The sequence below is a fragment of the Mauremys mutica genome, chromosome 19 (assembly GCF_020497125.1).
Source record: "Mauremys mutica isolate MM-2020 ecotype Southern chromosome 19, ASM2049712v1, whole genome shotgun sequence".
NCBI lineage: Eukaryota > Metazoa > Chordata > Testudines > Geoemydidae > Mauremys > Mauremys mutica.
Genome location: NC_059090.1, coordinates 24,116,008 through 24,135,891, shown reverse-complemented (window position 1 = coordinate 24,135,891; position 19,884 = coordinate 24,116,008). Strand labels below are relative to the sequence as shown.

General features: G+C 38.6%; 1 protein-coding gene across 2 annotated transcripts in view; it reads left to right on the top strand.

Annotated features, from left to right (window-relative positions):
* GOSR1 (golgi SNAP receptor complex member 1) overlaps positions 1 to 19,884 on the top strand; it is a 58,758-nt gene that overhangs the window by 8,201 nt on the left and 30,673 nt on the right. For both annotated transcript variants that reach the window (XM_044993929.1, XM_044993928.1), the window contains exons 5-6: positions 1,137 to 1,228; positions 4,262 to 4,336. In XM_044993929.1, coding sequence (XP_044849864.1) covers positions 1,137 to 1,228; positions 4,262 to 4,336 — 167 coding nt within the window. The remainder of the gene's footprint in view (positions 1 to 1,136; positions 1,229 to 4,261; positions 4,337 to 19,884) is intronic.

The following is a 19,884-nucleotide window of genomic DNA, read 5'->3' as shown; positions in this document are numbered from 1 at the left end:
TCTTGTGTGCGGCCGCCGAGGCACGCACCTTAGAGGAAACTCTCCGTGGACCACCTGAATGGGGCTCATGGACCACTGGTGGTCCGCAGAGCACAGTTTGAGAACCTCTGCACTAATGTCTGAAAGTTTTTTAGGTACTATCTTTTTACTTTTCCTATTTAGTTAACAGAATATACAAACTTAATTCTCGCAAAAAATGTTTGGTTCATTTATTAGCAGGGAAATTGTGCTGGTTGTTTGGGTAATATGGAGAACTGGGTAATGGAGGCTCGGATAAACTGGGTTCTGGTGTCTTAGAATTGGAAAAAGTACAGAGAATGGCAGCAAAAATGATTAGGGGTTTGGAACAGTTTTCATACTAGGAGAACTTAAAAAGACTAGGGCTGTTCATCTTAGAGAAGAGATGATTAAGAGGGGATATGATAGAGGTCTATAAAATCATTTCTGGTGTGGAGAAAGTGAATAGGGAAGTGTTATTTACCCCTTCACATAACATGAGAACCAGGGGTCACCCAATTAAATTTATAAGCAGCAGATTTAAAGCAAACTTACGGAAGTACTTCACACAGTGCACAGCCAACCCATGGAACTCATTGTCAGGGAATGCTGTGAAGGCCAAAAGTATAACTGGTTTCAGAAAGAATTAAGATAAGTTCATGGACGATAGGTTCATCAATGTCTGCTCACCAAGAAGGTCAGGGACATAATCCCATGTTCTGCGTGTCCCAAACCTCCGACTGCCACCAGCTGGGACTGGATGACTGGATGAGTCACTTAATAATTGCTCTATTCTGTTCATTCCCTCTGAAGATTCTGGCTTTGGCCACTGTTGGAAGACAGGACACTGGGATAAATGGACCATTGGTCTGTTCCAGTATGACCATTTTTATTTGATGTGAAAACGAGAGGAGGGGGTTATAATGAAAGTTCCAGTATAACCTTAACCATTGAGATCATTAGTAAGCAAATACTGTAATGCAGTAGAAATAATAAAACTTTCAAGCCTATTTTCTATTTTTACTAGCCTTTTTATTGGCTAGTTTCCTGCCCATTTAGTACCTGTTGGTCAGATCTTGTTGGCAGAGTGTTGCCATTGTCAAGATCTAATGGTGCTTAAAATACTTGTTTTGTTACAGGATTACACACATGAATTTCATAAAACCAAAACCAACTTTCTGGCAGTACGGGAAAGGGAAAATCTCTTGGGATCAGTACGGAAAGATATTGAGTAAGTCTGAGTATAAACAATAGCAATAGACTTAAACACTTCTCTTGTCCTCACTGGAAGAAGCATATTTCTTTGAACTATTACCCCGTTTTCTGAGATATTTTGCATGATTCTTTCAGAGGTGGCTCATTTCAAGAACATTGTCGGGCGTATTATGAGGCTGTACATTGAAACAAAATCTATTATCGCCAAATGTTCCAGTACTAAAATACCCCTGGCTCTCCTTTCCAGTAGTGTGGGAGGTGTGCCTCCCTAAATCAAATGAATTCGTATATGTTTAAAGGAGGGTCAAAAGCTTCCAATGTAAAGTGAAGAAAAAGACTATTCTGATTGGAGCAATTCTCATAAGTGTCTGGTTGAATTAATGAGTTGTTTCAATCAGATCTTAAAAGTTGCAAATTGCATTTGAGAATAAGCTGTTTAGCATGCTTGTTAGAGATCATATTAACAGCTGTGGATGTAAACCACAGATAAAGACTGTCCATGAGGCAAAAGTTAATCTTTGAAAAACCTTTTGAGAAATAGTTCTGCCTATCCTCACTGTCCTCTCTTCCCTAGATTTAATTCTAGGGATCTTTGTTTGAAAATATAGGATCTTCTGTTTTGTAGGAGCTCTTCTGCTTTTCTATATTCCTCACCTTGAGTTGGATTTCTTTGTGACAACACAAACCTCACAACCCTTTTAACTTCACATGAGGGGATCGCAGCAGGAGCATTTGCTGTTTTTAGGAGCAAAGATTGTGTTTTCATGTGAACTTCCCTGGTAGCAATAAACCGTAATAGTAAACAAGCAGAACTGTGTTCAGATACAGGCCCAGTGCTACTTCCATTGAAGTTAGTGGCAAAAATCCTTTTGATTTTAGGGTGGGGTCCAGCATGTTTTTCAGTGAATCTCTAAAAAACAAACCTCAAGTATTTGCAATATAATTAAGCCTGGATGTGAATTGGAAGTTTACTTTTCCTTCTACAACCCCCTAGTGAGTCTCTCTGGAACACCAGCAGAGGGCACCTGCCTTTCCTTTATCTATCCAGTGTACATTTCAGAATGCTTCCCTCAGGGAAAGAGAAATTAGAACATGTTTCTGAATGGGAAAATAGCAAACTCTTTTCTGAGAGAGGTTATTTTGAGCCCAGGTGAAACTGGGGAAGCTGTATGTACTGATTTATTATAGCCTCTCTCTAGTGTAGGGTTGGGTTCCACTTTGCCCTTGAAAAATTGTGTGTGTGTATATATGTATACACACACACACAAACATATATATATATATATATATATATATGTGTGTGTGTATGTATGTATAGGTAGGGTAAAACACATGAATCCATTTTCTATGGTTTAGTCTATCCGTTTAAAAAAAAAAAGTATTTCAATGACACTGAGACTTTTTTCCATTTGGTGATTTAGAAATAACCGAATTTAACATACAAGCTAGGTCTGTCAAGCGATTAAAAAAATTAATGATCATTAATCGCACTCTTAAACAATAATAGAATACCATTTACTTCAGTATTTTTGGGTGTTTTCTACATTTTCAAATATAATGATTTCAGTTACAACACAGAATGCAAAGTGTACAGTGCTCACTTTGTAGTTATTCTGCACTGTAAAAAACAAAAGAAATAGTATTTTTCAATTCACCTAATGCAAGTACTGTAGTGCAATCTCTTTATTATGAAAGTTGAACTTACAAATGTAGAATTATGTACCAAAACCAACTTCATTCAGAAAAAAAACTGTGTAAAACTTTAGAGTCTACAAGTCCACTCAGTCCTATTTCTTGTTCAGACAATCGCTCAGACAAACTAGTTTGTTTTCATTTGCAGGAGATAATGTTGCCTGCTTCTTGTTCACAATGCCACCTGAACCTGAGAACGGGCGTTCGCATGGCACTGTTGCAGCCAGCGTCACAAGATATTTACATACCAGATGCGCTAAAGATTCACATGTCCCTTCATGCTTCATCCACCATTCCAGAGGACATGCGTCCATGCTGATGATAGGTTCTGCTCAATAACAATCCAAAGCAGTGCGGACTGACGCATGTTCATTTTCATAATCTGAGTCAGATGTCGCCAGCAGAAGGTTGATTTTCTTTTTTGGTGGTTCGAGTTTTGTAGTTTCCACTTCAGTGTGTTGCTCTTTTAAGACTTCTGAAAGCATGCGGCACACCTCATCCCTCTCAGATTTTGGACGGCACTTCAGATTCTTAAACCTTGGGTTGAGTGCTGTAGCTAGTTTTATAAATCTCACATTGGTACTCTCCTTGCATTTTGTCAAATCTGCAGCAAAAGTGTTCTGAAAATAAACAACATGTGCTGAGTCATCATCCGAGACTATTATAACATGAAATATATGGCAGAATGCGGGAAAAACAGAGCCAGACACATACAGTTCTCCCCCAAGGAGTGCAGTCATAAATTTAATTAACACATGATTTTTTTTAACAAGTGTCATCAGCATGGAGGCACGTCCTCTGGAATGGTGGCTGAAGCATCAAGGGTCATACAAATGTTTAGCATATCTGGCACATAAATACCTTGCAATGCCATTTGCAAAAAATCCCATGAATGGATTTGTAGGCTCTAAAGTTTTACATTGTTTTGTTTTTGAGTGAAGTTATGTTAAAAAAATAATCTATATTTGTAAGTTGCATTTTCGTGATAGAGATTGCACTACAGTACTCCTGAGGTGAACTGAAAAATTTCTTTTATCATTTTTACAGTGCAAATATTTGTAATAAAAAATAATAAAGTGAGCACTGTAGACTTTATATTCTGTGTTGTAATATAAATCAATATATTTGAAAATGTAGAAAAATATCCAAAAATATTTAATAAATCTCAATTGGTATTCTATTGTTTAACAGTGCGATTAAAACTGCAATTAATAGTGATTAAAATAATTTTTTTGAGTTAATCGTGTGAGTTAACCGCAATTAATCGACAGCCCTAATACAAGCAGATCAATAAATGCTGCTTTGTGAAAAGTATTTCTGGCAAAATTGTTTTTCACTTTCTTTTTTTAAATCTTAGGTCGTATAAAAGTGGGTCCAGTGTGAACAATAGAAGAACAGAGTTGTTCCTGAAAGAACACGAGCACCTTCGAAAGTAGGTTTTCTTAAATATGTGGATGGAGCCATTCTTTTTCTTACCGTAAAAGAATAAGAACAGCATCTACAGTTACAGTGCCTAGGACAAAGAGTACAGGAGCCATTCATCCTCATGCTTCAGAACATAAAAAACAAGCTCAGCTGAGGTCAGGGAGAAAACCACCTCCATAATATTCTACAAGGTGCTAAGACACTATGCAGGTTTAATACTTTCCTCTGCAGCATCCAGCATATGGCGCTACTGGACATAGGATAGTTGGCTAAGTAGCCTGTACCAGTATGACAGTTTCCTTGTGAGTTTAGATGTTTTGTGGCTGAAACTACTAATTAAAGACCAAATGGAAGAATTCTCTCAGGGCAGCAAATTAATTATTTTGTGTTCTGAACACTTCCATTCCTTGGCGATGAGGTCGGTTTTGCAGCTACTGTATATCCAGCTCAGTTGTGCTGTAATTGGAAGAATCTTTCAGTGTGTAACTGCAATCGTATTTTAACTGAAATGCTTTGTTTAATGGTTATTTTTTGTTGTTTGCGCTTCCTTCTTATTTCAGTTTAATGAACATTGGAAGTTGGACAATTTTTGCTTAGATTTCCCCAAAATAATGATGGTTTTATAATCCTATTGTGTTTTTGCTGATGAAGTGTTGGATAGAAGATTTTTAAACAAACAAGATTGAAATATATTAGTGGCCAGGTTCTAATGAACAAAGTAAACTCTTTAATGTACATTACATAGGAAAGAACACAGGGTACAAAATTGTTACACTGAGGTCAGGTATAAACATTTCTTTGCCACCAGCAATAGCAAATTTTGCTGTTGAAAGTGTTTGTGGATATTTTACAAGCCAATTCTGTAAGTTTTTGTTGTTGGCTTTGTGCCTCTTCTTACTCTGATATTTTTATTTAATACATTTTTTTAAAACAATCTTTCTGTATTAGCAATACCAGCATATGCCTGTCTGATAGGATGAATGTACAGCCGTCTTTGTAGTTGATTCTGTGGTGTTCCACCTAGAAGCTGACATATACAAGGGCTGTCCCCCAATTGTAAGGGTACGTCTTCACTACCCACTGGATCGGCGGGTAGCAATTGATTTCTTGGAGTTCGATATATCGCGTCTCATCTAGACGCGATATATTGAACCCCGAACGCGCTCCCGTCGACTCCGGAACTCCACCGGAGCGAGTGGCGGTAGCGGAGTCGACGGGGGAGCCGCGGACGTCGATCCCGCGCTGTGAGGACTGGTAAGTAATTCGAGCTAAGGTACTTCGACTTCAGCTACGCTATTCACGTAGCTGAAGTTGCGTACCTTAGATCGACCCCCCCCCCCCCCCGCCCCAGTGTAGACCAGGCCTAAGAAGCAGTGTACTGATGTACCTGTTTTACTCAGTACTGTTTATTCCTTGTGGAATATCTTCTACGTAACCAATGTATGTGCAAAAAAAACCTATTCAGCTTTTGTTCTTTATTCTATTTGCCTTTGGATTTCTGCTCTACTTATGTCACTAAATCTTTCTTCTTTTTTCTGTCAGTGTGAGACATAGAATGATACCCTGCTTTTCACTTGCCTATGCTAAGTGTGTAGAAAAGACTAAATCCACATACCAGAATTACTAATACCCTTAAATACATCTAAAATTGATATCTATTTTTTTAACCAAAACTAAAAAGGAAGCCCAAAGACTTCTCCTTAGTTCTGTTTTTCTCAGTCTAACTATAGAGGACTTCATCTATTTATAAAGTAGATGATCTCTGTTACTCTCCATCCATAGGGAATTGTAGTTTTGAAAGTTTGCCTCAGATACCAAGTTACATGGTCTCAAAGCTCTAGGAACTCAATGATGTCAACTGTGTGTATATGGGGAGTTTGAAACAAGCGCATTCAATCTGTTTTTCTCGTTCAAATGAGATCTAACTAATCAGCATGCACACTGGAATTTATTCCTCATTTATGTTTAACACTTTTCTGTACAAAATGATGCTGTGCTGCCAGGCATTAAAAATGGAAATATGCACAAAAACATTAGGGTGAAAAGGAGCAAAATCCCGTGGAACAGTGTCACAAAGCTGTGGCTCTTTAGGCATTTCCTTTCATTCAGGATGTAGTCATATGATCTCACGCTCAGGGTCTAACTAACTGATAGCCATATTTGGGGTTGGGAAGGAATTTTCCCCTGGTGGTTTTTGCCTTCCTCTGTAGCATGGGGCATGGGTCACTTGCAGGTTTAAAATAGTGTAAATGGTGAATTCTATGTAACTTGAAGTCTTTCTTTAAACCGTGATTTGAGGACTTCAGTCACTCAGCCGGATGTTAGGGGTCTATTTCAGGAGTTGGTGAGGTTCTGTGGCCTGCAGTGTGTAGGAGGTCGGACTAGAAGATGACCATGATGCTCCCTTCTGACCGTAAATTCTCTGAGTCTATATTTGTGTAGAAAAGGCTTGGGTTTCAAAGAAACACAAACTTCTATGACTTAGTATGTTTCCACATCCCAGCCATCGTAAACTATAGGCTGACACAAGGGGGCAGTATTTCATAGGGAAAGTTTTCATCTATAGGCTGAGATCTGTTCCTAAAGATAATTTTGTGTTGTAGCCAAGACTATGTAAAAAGCTTTTACAGGAAATTAAAAATACAGTTTTTAGATGGGTGATGAAGTATGGGCAGGCCACAATTTCCCTTGGGATCCCTGGTGGCATTCAGAAATTCACCGGTCTAAAGCACAAGCTAATGATTTTCCTTTAAGTTGCATCTGTTGTTAACCTTTATAATCAAGAATGTTATTACATTCTACAGAAACAGTGCAATAGGTTTAATGTCTTGGAGGTGAACCCTAATTGAAATTGAGTGCACTGATGAAGAACAAGGAGTGCCTATTAGTCTGAATAAACTTGTTTGTTCCCATATCATAAGGATTAAAAGCAAGTGTTAAGTAATGTTATAAATTTGGCATTTTCTGGAAAAAAAAATGCAAATAATTTCCTCTTGCAGTTCCTCTAAAATACACTTCTGATAATTGCATGGAGAGGAAATTATCAACCAGATCTTTAAATGGCCCTAAAACAGTGCAATGAAGGCACCCCTTAAATATCTTGTATGTTTCATCTGATGAAGGTTTTTAGAAATAATCAGGTCAAGCACCGTACAGAGGTATTTGTTACTTTGATCTTTCCTGGGACAAAATTTCATTGTGGTGATTAACTTATGTTGACTCATGACTTTTATTCTTGATAGCAGTCTGATTTCACAGTAAGGATGATCTTTTTCAGAAGGCGGGTCAGAGTATTCCTGTATGTGTGTGTGTCTACAATGTATAAAATATTAAAGGGTTCTTCGGGGTTATTTAATAGATCATTTGGAGAAACATCTGTGCTGCTATTATTTCTCTCTCTCTCAAAATATGCCCAGATGACACTCAACGAGATATTTTGTTGAGTTGTGATCTCTTACTGTAACAGATAATGTGAGGTTTAGAATTAATAGAGTTGTTTGCATTTTAAATCTAGTTAATAAAAATGCTGCTGTTTATCTGTTCTCAAAATATACTTTAACTAAAAATGAATTTGGTAAAGTTTCGTACTTGATAGAATTTTCCCTGGTAGCCATTCATCTTACAGAAGATGGTGCCCTTTTCCCTTTTTGGTTGATGAAGTACAGGTAGCTTTCTTGCCTGACTTGTGCTTCACCGTAGGCCATTATAATCAGTCAGCCAATGTAAAATGCTGAGCTGAATCATTGTCAGGCTTGTTACTATATTATTTATTTTGAATGAGCCCTCACATTTCTGGAGACTTTCAAAGGTTATATGAAGATGAAATAGCTGTTAGGGATTCACGTGAAGTATAACTTTTCTTTTATATAGTCACTTAAAAAATGCAGGTTGTCTTACAGCTCTCTGAGATTTTTATTTTCACACACATCCATAGTGTGAGATTTACTTCTTGTTGTTCAGAGTAGTTAAACGCAATGCAACAGTCAACACTTAAAATTCCAATTCAAATGGAAATAAATACTTCAACAGCTATGTAGTGATTTCTGCTTACTTTTTCAGAGCAGTTTTTAAGTGTGGAAGAAATTGTTACAGCATATATGGGAAGAGTTGCAACAACAACCACTAAATATGCTGGCCTAGATATTAAAACTAAAGCTGACTCTTAGTCCTACAATTAGTTGAAAGTTTTTGGAACTGGGGAGTTCCAGTCATTCATCCACCACAAGTCAGTTTCTTCTTATTACCTTCATATAAATTAATACTGTAGCTGCATTAAATAAAATGCTCTTCAAAACGTTTTCCAACCAACCCTCCAGCCTTCTAGGCAAAGGGAAAACATCTTCAGAACTAGAGAGAACATCTTCCAGGGACTGATTGCAAAATATAAGAATTTTTTTAATTAAAACATTAAAAACAAAAATGTATAAACAAATTATATAGAGTGAGAAGTTATTCGAAATGTGTTGGAAACCCAGAGGAAACAATGTCATGGCAGAACATGGAAGGGTACGCTGCAAACTAGAGATAACTCTGAGGTATGTGCAGAAATGTGGTGTCAGAGCATAAGAAAAATGGCAAGAAATCAAAACTTTTGCAAGATATTCAGAACTTTTCAAGTGAGAATCCTTAGCTCAAAAATAGATATTGGCATAGAAAATATTAAAGGATTTCAACATACTTGTAATCAAAGAAAGTAATTAGTGTGATATTACTGCCAAGAAGCTGTGGAAGCTGGCGAATGGTCCATAGAAACCAGCAGGAGCTAGCAAATTATACCAAATGTGTTTCTGACAAAAGTCTGTGAATTCTGAGATGCTCAGGACCTGCTTCCTGAGGGTGTGCACTGCAGAGAGTCTGTGATGCCAGGCCATTTGGCAGAGATAGCTGAAGTGTCTGAATCAACTATGAAGGTGACAGTAAGAGAACTTAAATATTTAAAAAATAAAATGAAATTGAGAAGACTGTGGCAGAGCTTCTGAGAAAACATTGGTACTGTAGCTCAGCCTTGTGGAATTCTTGCCAATATGAAGCACCATTTTGACCCTGTCATTGATATATTAAATACTTCAGCCTACTGCATGTTTATTTTAAGTCCTGGTAATGGCTGGTTGTAGTATGGCTCTATGAGCTAAGAGGTGAAAACATTATCTAAGAATTGACATGGTTATCCACTGTATTTAACTACCTTCTTCTACAAGGCACAATCAGGAGAGTTGGTGGTTCCCAAGGGAGATGCTATATAACAACGTTTTTAAAGGAGTACTATGTGCGTCTCCCTAACCAGTCTCTGTCATATGCCATTATCAGATCCATGGGCTATAGTTCACCCAACAGAGTCCAGGCTCATCCTTCACCCCTTCTTCTTATGTATGAGAGGGGACTAAAAGGAGACAACGGTTACTCCTGGCAATGTTCTCTTTGCTCTGAAAACGTTCCTCGAAATCACATTGGCAAGTACTAGATCTTACAGTCTACAGTGGCATCTGATTGATGGTAGAAACTGGAAGAGAACCAGCAAGAAATGCAATAATGTTTCTACACTTCAGGGGTGCTGTGAGTGTGGCTCTCTGAGGACTTTGTGGAGGGACACGGACTCTCTTCTATGGTAACTCCTGCTTTGTTTCTAAATTTTTCCTTTTTTACTCTGTCCCCACAGTGTGAAAATAACCCGCACTGTGATCATTCTAGGGAGTAGTTGTTGTTCACTGAGGCACTCTGGGACAGGAGCTTGAGCACTCATAGGGATAGCAGTTTGACCATACTACTGATTTCATACTGTAGGGCTAAACAGTTGTTTTAGTTTTCTGTGGGGAAAACCAACTTCTTCTGTTGCTTTCAGACTGAACGGAAGTAAATGTTAAAGGCATTGGCTTAAAACATTCAGTAATGTGGAAAAAAACCACTCCCAAGTTGGCATAAACTATTGAAGCTTGATTTAGTAAAACGCTAATCAGGCACTTGAAGAAATTGCTAGGAATGTTCACCCATTGGAGTTTCTGAAGCTGCTTCTGTGGATTCAGCTTTTTCTTCCTTGATTTTTTTTTTTTTTCAAAATCCAGAGCACTCAAAGGCCTTCATGCAGCATATTAATCCACTACATTTAGTAGTGTAATACATTTGTTATCTCTTCTGGAAAGATGATGCGAGTGCAAAATGGAGAATTGATTTGCTTGGTTATATGTATGTAGATGAATTGTAAAGGGGAGGAAAATTTTGACATCCCAACCATTGTGCAGACTCCCGGCATGCCTGTAGTATGCAAAATTGCTACCAGTGGTGCACAAGTGATTGTGCCATCATGCGGATTGCACTTACCCTGAGTAGGGCTGACCAGTGTCTGCTGGTACAAATGCTAGTTTGGCAGCAAGTTGATGGTGTGCATAGTTCAGCTGGTTCTTGCAGTACCATCCCATAGTGCTGCTGCTCAATCTTCATTGATGACTTTAACAGCACAGAGCGCTGGATGCATACAACCCTCAGCTCTGTTTAGCTCTGGCAGGCTCAAGAGCAACAGGGTTTCCAAAGATACTAGGGGGAATTTGTCTGATTCTCCGCCCTCCAACTGAGCCCTTCACAATTGTGAATTGAAGGAATTCCATTATTTCTGTAGCTCCTTTGATTCTGAGCTTTAAAAGGAAATCAGACTTGTAGGTCAGGGGCAGTTTTCCACCTCTCTGGACAGGTAAATGAGTTGTTTGGGACTATGGATAGGTTGAGGTAAGAGAGAATCATGTAAAGGTCTCAATAGATGTTAAGGGGGGAAGACCAGAAATTAGGTGAAATATTGTTCTGTTTTTGCGTTTCAATCTTATGCAGAGGCTCCAAGACTAATAGATAAATGTGTGCACTTCCCTTGTGAAAATTTGCTTCTCTCAGGTTCTCACAGTTAAACTGGCAAGTTTGTCCTGCTTTTCCTGTTAGTACATTTTTTGGCACGATGAGCAAATAAATCATTATCTTTCTCATAGTGCTGTTTTCTGTCAAAAAGAAGCAGCATCCTTAATGATGAATGGACAATATTTAACAGTTTTAGAAACCTCCTTGAAAGTGCTGTCCTAAGAGGAAAGAGCCCCGGCCACTCAGCATTTACTTTTGGAAAATGTAGCACTGGGAAGTTCTACAGTAATTGACCAGGAGTTGTATCCTAAATAGGCAGAGAAGGAGCTAATGTGTTCGTTTAAAGTGGCAGTATAGAGCATGTGTGAATGTTTTCTTCATATCACATACCTGCAGTTTATGTGGATTAAATGAATGCTGTTTGCTGACATTGATGGTTGAGTGTAAACCATTTTATCTATCCTTTCTCTGACTTCCAAAAATTCATATTGAGAGAGATTTTATATCACATATTGCACTCTGTGAAGAACTAAGTGAAGCACTCCATAGATGTGTGTTAAACGTAATATATCTGCGCTTGCTGTGATGTATCTGTATTGTCATTTGGGGTCACTGCATCATTGACTTTTGGCTCTGCTGCTTGATTTTCTTTTGAATATCTGTCCTTCCCAAGGGGAGATATAGAGGGGTATGGGTATGCACTGGCTTAGATAAAAGTGCACACCGTGATAGGTTTTTCTTTTTGAGGGTTTTATAAGGCTATATGTATTATTTAATTTTGATATTTCAGTTCTCCAAGGTCTCAGAATGAGCCACTGTTATCATCTAGCTTGCAAAATAATATACACTAGAAATAAAAGAGGAGTTTGTGTAACTTAGCTGAGGGACACATTCTCTCAAGTGCCCAAAAATTTCTGTGGCGCTAGAGTGGCCCCGGTCTAATTGTATTCTGTGATTGTGGGAACAAAGAAGCCCCAGAACAATAGGAGGGAAAGCGGATAGAAGAGGAGCGTGCTCAGTATTCAGAAGGAAAAAGAGTGGGGAATAAGATGTGAGTGAATGAAATACAGGGATCTACTCTCACTTCATAATGGTGTTATTAATAAATAATACACAGTGCATAATAATACTTGACTAATTAACAGGGGTGGTTAGGATAAATGAGTTAATGTTTGTACGATGCGTTAAACACAGCTAAAATACTATGTTAGTGTTAAATATTATTTTATTATTGCTTTCTCAGGTCCCCACAGAACTTGTTCCTAATGACCTATTGTTGATCAGTCTGAAATAGCCACATGCAGTTATGAACAATCTGCATGAAACTAAAGATTTTCAAACTTTTTTATCATGTGGCCAGATCTTGGCGAGATTGTCTTGCAGACCCTTGCCCTCCCAGGCCTGATCCTAATGGCGATCACAAAACATATTTGGAGGAATTACAGCAGTAGTTTACGTGAAAAAGTCACATTAGGGAAGTACAGTATTTATGTAGCTTTAACTTTCTTCTATATAAATTTTTTCCTTTTAGGAAAAATGACCTCCCGTTCATTTCATTTCCCCTCCTGGCCCTTTTTCCTCTGTCTGCTTGCTCTTTTGCATGCGTTTCTCCGCTGCTGCTTCTCCTTTCTCTCTGTATATGCTTAGTCTAAGGGCTGGTCTACACTACGGCTGTGGTAAATCAGTCTAAGTTATGCAACTTCAGTTACGTGAATAATGTAACTGAAGTCGACGTGGTTAGATCCACTTACCACGGTGGCTACACTACACTGTGTCAACTGGAGAGTGTCTTCTGTCGACTTCCCTTATGCTTCTTGGGGAGGTGGAGTACACAAATCAATGGGAGAGTGCTCTCCCATCGATCTAGCGTGTCTTCACCAGACCCGCTAAATCGACACTCGCTGCATTGATTGCAGCGGTACCAATCTATCGGTGAGTGTAGACATGCCCTTAGCGTGCGGCCCTGTTCCTTTCCCTTCTCTTAGGTAGCAAGACTCCTAATTTGACCCCTTGTTCCCACTCAGGCTGTCCGTAGAAGCAGATGGAAAGGAGGAGAAGCTATGAGCCAGCACCAGGTGATTGCAGGCTCTCTGGGCCACAGTTTGAAACTTGCTTAAGTAGGGTGGTGTACATTTTTTTTAAAGCTGCTGCTGAGTAAAGTTCTTTACATTGTGATTTAATTTGGAGGCAATATAACCTCATTCAGTTACAGTAACAGTCTGAGGCCCATTTATCTTTGTCACGCTGTTGTCCTAACTTTGATACAGTTTTTTTAACCAAAGCAACTTCTTATATTGTCATTTTCTTTCCTCATAGATAGTTATGAAGAAATCCACAAAGACTGAAAGAAACCAGCTATTAATTTGGAATATTTTCCTGTATAAGTTTCTGATGTGACGTAATTTGATTAGCCACAAACTTACTGTGTGCGTCTAATACAAGGCCATGCTACATTGTCTACTGAACTGGAAGGCAGACAGTGAGAAGGGATTCAGAAAACTAGGTTAAAATGTCTGTGCGCTGGGCATTAACAACAAGAGGCCGTGTAGCATTGTTGGGTAGTTTTTTCCCCCAAGTACAGTTAAATACCATCAGTTTGTGTCTTCCTCTTCCCATGTACAATTTGAATGACACATACAAATAGGCCGACTCGGATAAAGGATACTTATTCATCCTACAACTAACTGATGAGAGAGGGTAAAGCAATTACCTTGGCTTCTGTGTGTCGTAAATGGCCTCTCTAAGCAGAATTTTGAACGTCCAAAAAGACTAGTTTTGGAGAGGACCTTGTGTATACAATCATCTGCATTTATACACTTTCCTCCTCAAGCTATAGACAACATATAGACAACAGACTCTTGAGTCAGAATTTCTTTAGACTCTTCATTTCAGGTGTTAGGCAGGAATCCAAATTGATTCCCGCTTTCCCGGTGTTCACAGATGGCATATAACACAAATGAAGATACTGTAGTTCTGAGGTTGCAAATCTTATGAATTTGGGCTAGCTTGCGTGAAGGAGGAGGTAGGAAGTGACGAGGTGTTCTAGGACGCTTGTTAAAGCTTATGCTTTTTAAAACTTAGTAAGAATGCATACATAATTCTTTATTACCATTATTTTACTATTTATTAAGCGCTGCTGGTGTGCCCAGTGCAGTATAAAATACACATACGTGGTCCCCTGCTCCATGAGCTTAGTCTGAAAGATAAGACTGGACACAGAAGGGGATTTGGAATAGTAAGTTGATAAACTCATACATAAGTTTGTCTTTTGTTTGGGGGCCTTCAGGGGAGTGATTTAAATGAAGGGAGAGTGGGTGTCTGGCACACTGAGATTGGCATAGTTTATCTAAAGGTATACGATAATTCAAAGTGTTTCCAGTTTCTAAACATATTTATCCTTGCTGATTTTATTTTTCTAGGGAATTTCAAACCAGACCGTCCTCCGAATTTTCTTGATTACCCTCATCTGTCCCTGTGTCCTTCCTTTAGCTGGGTTTGTGTGTATTGACTCCATGGGCTTCTTTTAAGAGCTTATAAATGGTGCTCCGCTATCAGCTGAAGGGGCTGTGTCAGAATGACACGAGACACTTCTCCTCAAACGGTATGTCTACACTGCAATTAAAAACCCGCAGCTGGCCCATGCCAGCCGACTTAGGCTTTCAGGGCTCCAGGCTAAGGGGCTGTTGAATTGTGTCGTAGATATTCAGGCTTGGGCTGGAGCCTGAGCTCTAAGACCCTGCGATGTGAGAGGGTTCCAGAGCTCGGGGTAGCTTGAGCCCAAACGTCTACACCACAATTAAACAACCATTAGCCCAAGCCCCATGAGCCTGTCTTAGGTGGTGTGGGCCAGCAGTGTGTGTCTGATTGCAGTGTAGACATACTCAAAGGGTTGTCTCTCCAGCACTCGCAAGTGTGTCTCATAATAGTTATCCACAAGGCTACCAAGCCAGCGCAAATATTACTTAATAGATGATAAAAGTCATGTTTTTTCAGAAAAAAGCTTCATAGGTCATATGAATGTAATTCTATAACTATATACGCCAGTCATTGAAGTACTTTGAGATTTTGGGAAAGTTCAAAGCTTGCATGCAGTGGAGAGAGATGCTCTCTTATTATTTATAAATAACTGAAATAAAAGCACATGGACATCAGCCAATCACTCCAGCATTTAAAAGCGTTTTCCCCTTTAAAAATGGAGTTTGAGGTTTATTAGAATAAAATTACCACCTGATTGCCTTTCATCCCTACATACTTAATATTGAAGTTTCTTCAAAAACATAAGGATCCAAAAAGCACCCTTTATAAAGAAAAAGGTTTATTATATAGAACATGCTATTTGTGCCAGACATTGACTTTGCATAGAGCTTAAATCAATGAGATTTAAGAGGTTAACATGTATTCTTTAATCATTGTAATTAATCACTATGGTTATCTGAAAGCATTAGCTTTCTAAAACCAAATTTGTGGTTTCTTTCTAGCTGTCTTGTTAGCTGTGTGGATTGGTGATACACTCATGTGCATGATCCTGCCACCAGAGTTAAGGCTCTGTAAGAATGTTAATGTGTAAGTGCCATTTTGAAGACCCGTGACTTAACCATAATAATTTGAAACTTTTGATTTAAAAAGACAACAATATTTGGCTAGTTATTACTCTATTTTCTGACTTAATCAGTTGTGTTGTTTCACATGAAAAACAGCCTAGGTATTTATCTTTGAAAAGTCGTAACTTGGCATCCTTAAGACTACTTCTATATAAAAAGTCAAATTAGGGAAGACATACATGTATTTCAACATAGAATTAAAGAGAAAACCAGCTTTGACTAACTAGTATTAGTTTGCTAGACTGATGATTAGGAGTAATTATGGTGAAACATGTTCATCTCAAATATTTTCTGCAATGATATTCTGCGTTAAGGTCAACATCCAATCCTGCTTTGTGCTATCATGTCTAGATATATTATGGGTCTTGGGTCTGTGTGGTGGTAGGTACCAGCTGAGCTGTAATATCCTGTGAGAACAGGCAGAGTTAAAGAGGGTGCATCAGCCTGGGCTTTGAATTTGTATTTCTTTTTAGGAGCTGACTATTACTAACATGACTATGCAGTCTGTATTGTCCACCAGCTATTAAGAGAAATCTGCACTGTGATGATATGATCCAGCAAATCCCTTGACATTGGAGTTACCATTCTCCCTTGAATAAGTCACATAAGTTGGGAATTTTGCAAATAAAAAATGAGTCACATAAGAGCCGGCACATTTTAAAAACCCTGAAATCTTCGACTTGGCATTTATGCTACAAGCTTCACCATGAAGTTTCTTCATTTATCTTTTTTTTTTTTTTTAAGTTAAATCTAGTATTGCACTTGGCATTCTGAGACAATTTAGGTGAATTTTGTGTAACTTGTCTGTGTAGTGACATAGGTTATCCCTAACACAGACTGCAAATTAATTGTTGCCAAGCAGTCATTCAGTGAGCTGTAACCGCTAGCCCAATACTGTAGTCAGACCCTTTCCTAGACCCATGGAGACATGGTAGCTAGCTTAAATATAGTGAATCAGTGGAGCGTTCTAGGTTGCAATTGTTTTGTCTGCTTTGTTCATCCATTTCCTATCCCCCCAGGAGGATCTCCTGCAATAGCAAGGTACAGTGAGAAATAAGTCATAATTGGCTGTGGGCCTCCCTTAAGTTCATATCTGTCAGAGCATACTATGTGCTATTAAAAACAACAGCAACAATAACCACCTAAAGAAAACATAAGCTACTACCCAACCAACAGTTCATAGTACCAGTTACATTGGTTGCATCCTGAAAAGAAAATTTATTTTTTCTTGGATGTTTTCCTAATGGCTGGTTTGCTTTTCAAACACAGGGCTCCAGCTACAAACTGTTCTAAATATTGTGATTGTTGTGCTAATTTGATACCCTGGTATGATCTAAAATGAAATACACAGACAAAGTTTGGCAGCTAACAACATTGGCTGTAATGTAGGCTTAACTGTGCAAACTTTTCTATGGAATGCATCTAGACCTGGAGCACACTGCTAATTCGGGTTTCGTCCTTCCCACTTCAGTGGTATCAATATACCATATTCCTGACTTGCGTTTATCCCTTGTTTTGTTCCGGTCATGGGCACATCCTCTGCCTTACCCCTACTCTTCATTCTTGACCTATGCAGTACTCTTTATTCTAGTCCAAAGACTCTTCTGAATGGAGACTATCATGTTGAATTAATGAATTTATGATGTGGACAAATGATCATTAAAGTCTAAGTTAAGAACCCCAAAATAGTTTTTGCTTTAGATCTAGGTAGAATGGCCTTCCCAAATTTGGCTTTTTATATAGAAGTCATCTTAAGGATGCCAAGTTACAACTTTTCAAAAATAAATAACTTGGTTGTTTTTCATGTGAAATAACCAAATTGATTAAGGCATAAAAGAGAGTAATAACTAGCCAAATGTTGTTGTTCTTTTAAATCAAAAGGCTAAATGTTTAAAAAGACATTACATTTAGATATTAAAGAAACTAACCCTCCAACGCACCTGTTGGAAGTAGGTAAATGTTATGATGCAGAAAAGGGAAATTCGGCATAAAGGGAGGAGTGAGTTGCCCAAGATCAGAGAGCGCAGAGCTGGGAATAAAGCCCAGCTCTGACTCCCAGTTCTGTGCTTTAACCTAGAAACAGTACGTGTGTGTGTGTGTGTATTTAACCATACATCAAGGAAAGTTAAAAAGGCCCATGTGTGTTTGTGCATCTGGTTGCCTGTTTCTGAAATAAACAAGAAAAAGATGCATGTTTGATTTGCTTCCAGCATTCTTTTGAACTCCGATTCTTAACTAGAACAGCTTTGTCCCTCAAGGTTTTTATTGAAATTAGGAGCCTAACAATTATTGCAAGTCTTTGACATGAGTTAGCTCTAATAAAGCAGAAGCACATCTTGAGCAGAGTCAGTAACTGCTTTGTTCTGCAGTATCACTTTTGCTTACAAGTTTTGAAAAAGCTGTTTTATTTTTTAAAGGAGCCTCCCCCACTGAGTTCAGTGTTCAGAGTTTATGCTGAATAGATGCTTTATAAAATTTGCCTCCCCTGTTTGTAGTTTTACATCTTGGTGGTGTCTTACTGTGAAGTACCCGTCAGTCAGTCTGTAGCAATTTAAAAGCCCGTTTTGAGTAACATCGAGGCATTTACTTACCACCTCAGTACAGCATTTTAATGAAATGAATATCTAACTGTCAGCTTTGTGTACTAAGGAGTGATTTGTCCAATGCTTGAAATATGTGGTGTTGCAGCTACCCAGTCTCATTTTCTTCATAAACTTCATAACAGAGGCAACTCTTTACATTGATGTCTTCTATAATCACTTTGTATTTTGTAGGTATTTACTATTTCAGGGAGCAGTCTCACCTCTCATCAAACAAGACAGTAGCAGTTGTAATAGTTGATATACTGTGAGTGTGCATAATGTACATGAACACTATTAATTGACAGGAAAGAAGACCCTTATGCACTTATATTTCTGTTGTGTGGGCTGAAAAACATTTTAGTGCAAAACAGTAAAGAGTTTACAATGCTCTTACCATGTAGTCATATTTATTTAACTTCAGCTAGCATGAAATTAAGACAAAATTTCAGGTATGGGGGTTATTTGGTGCGTCTGTGAGAATTAGCAGGATATTGCATTATTGTAGTTTTCATTACCATGGGGTTGTCCTGTTTTAAAACTCATCACAACTCTGGCTGATAAGTTATTGCAGAGGTGGGGTGGCTTTGAAAACTGGGTTTTGCAAGTATTTTATTATTTATTCATTGAGAAAGTGCTGGGAATGGGTTTAGAACAGACTGTAGTAGAGTAATCTGGAATTCCCAGTATAAATTCCCAGCATCCGATGAAGTGGGCTGTAGCCCACAAAAGCTTATGCTCAAATAAATGTGTTAGTCTCTAAGGTGCCACAAGTATTCTTGTTCTTTTTGCGGATACGGACTAACACGGCTGCTACTCTGAAAACAGTATAAATAATGTACATTGTTTAAAGAATGTACAGTGGTTGTGTGTTTAGCCCCAAAGGACTTAACAGATTTTCTATTAGAGGAAAGTCTCTTAGAGGAGGGTGAAACAAACTTTTGTCCAGCCCATCCAAAGGACTGCTGCTGAGATCATTGTCCTTTCCTTCCAGTCTATTGCTAGGGTTTGCAAAGGACTCCAAGGAAGCTAGGTGTGTAACTCCCACTGCAGTGCAATCAGATTTGGGCACCGAAGTCCCTTAAGGCGTCTTTGGAAATGCCAGCCTCATTCATGCCTTTGGGATGGCATTATATACACTTATGGAGCTATATTGAAATAATGGTTTCTGAATCCATCCCCTGTTTTTCTGGAGATGTAAATAATCAGAGCTGACTGGAAAACGGAAACCCTTTCTAGCGAGAAATTTCATATTTTTTTTAAATGTTCATCCTGAATGAGGGTGAAAAGTGAATTGCAAAACTTTTCATGGGAAGGGATTTATAGGAAAATTCGAGAACAGAACTGAGATTTTTCTGCTTCTCAACTGCCCACCTTGAAGACTTTTGTTAATTTCACTTCAGGAAGTGAAATTGATAAGAGCCTTCCAGCCTGGCTGCTGGTGAGGCAGAGAGCCTGGGTGTTCAGAGTCTCTGGCAGCGAAGGTTGGGGAAGGCAGGGAGACTGAAAGCTAGGGAGGCAGTGTCAGGGCACTCAAC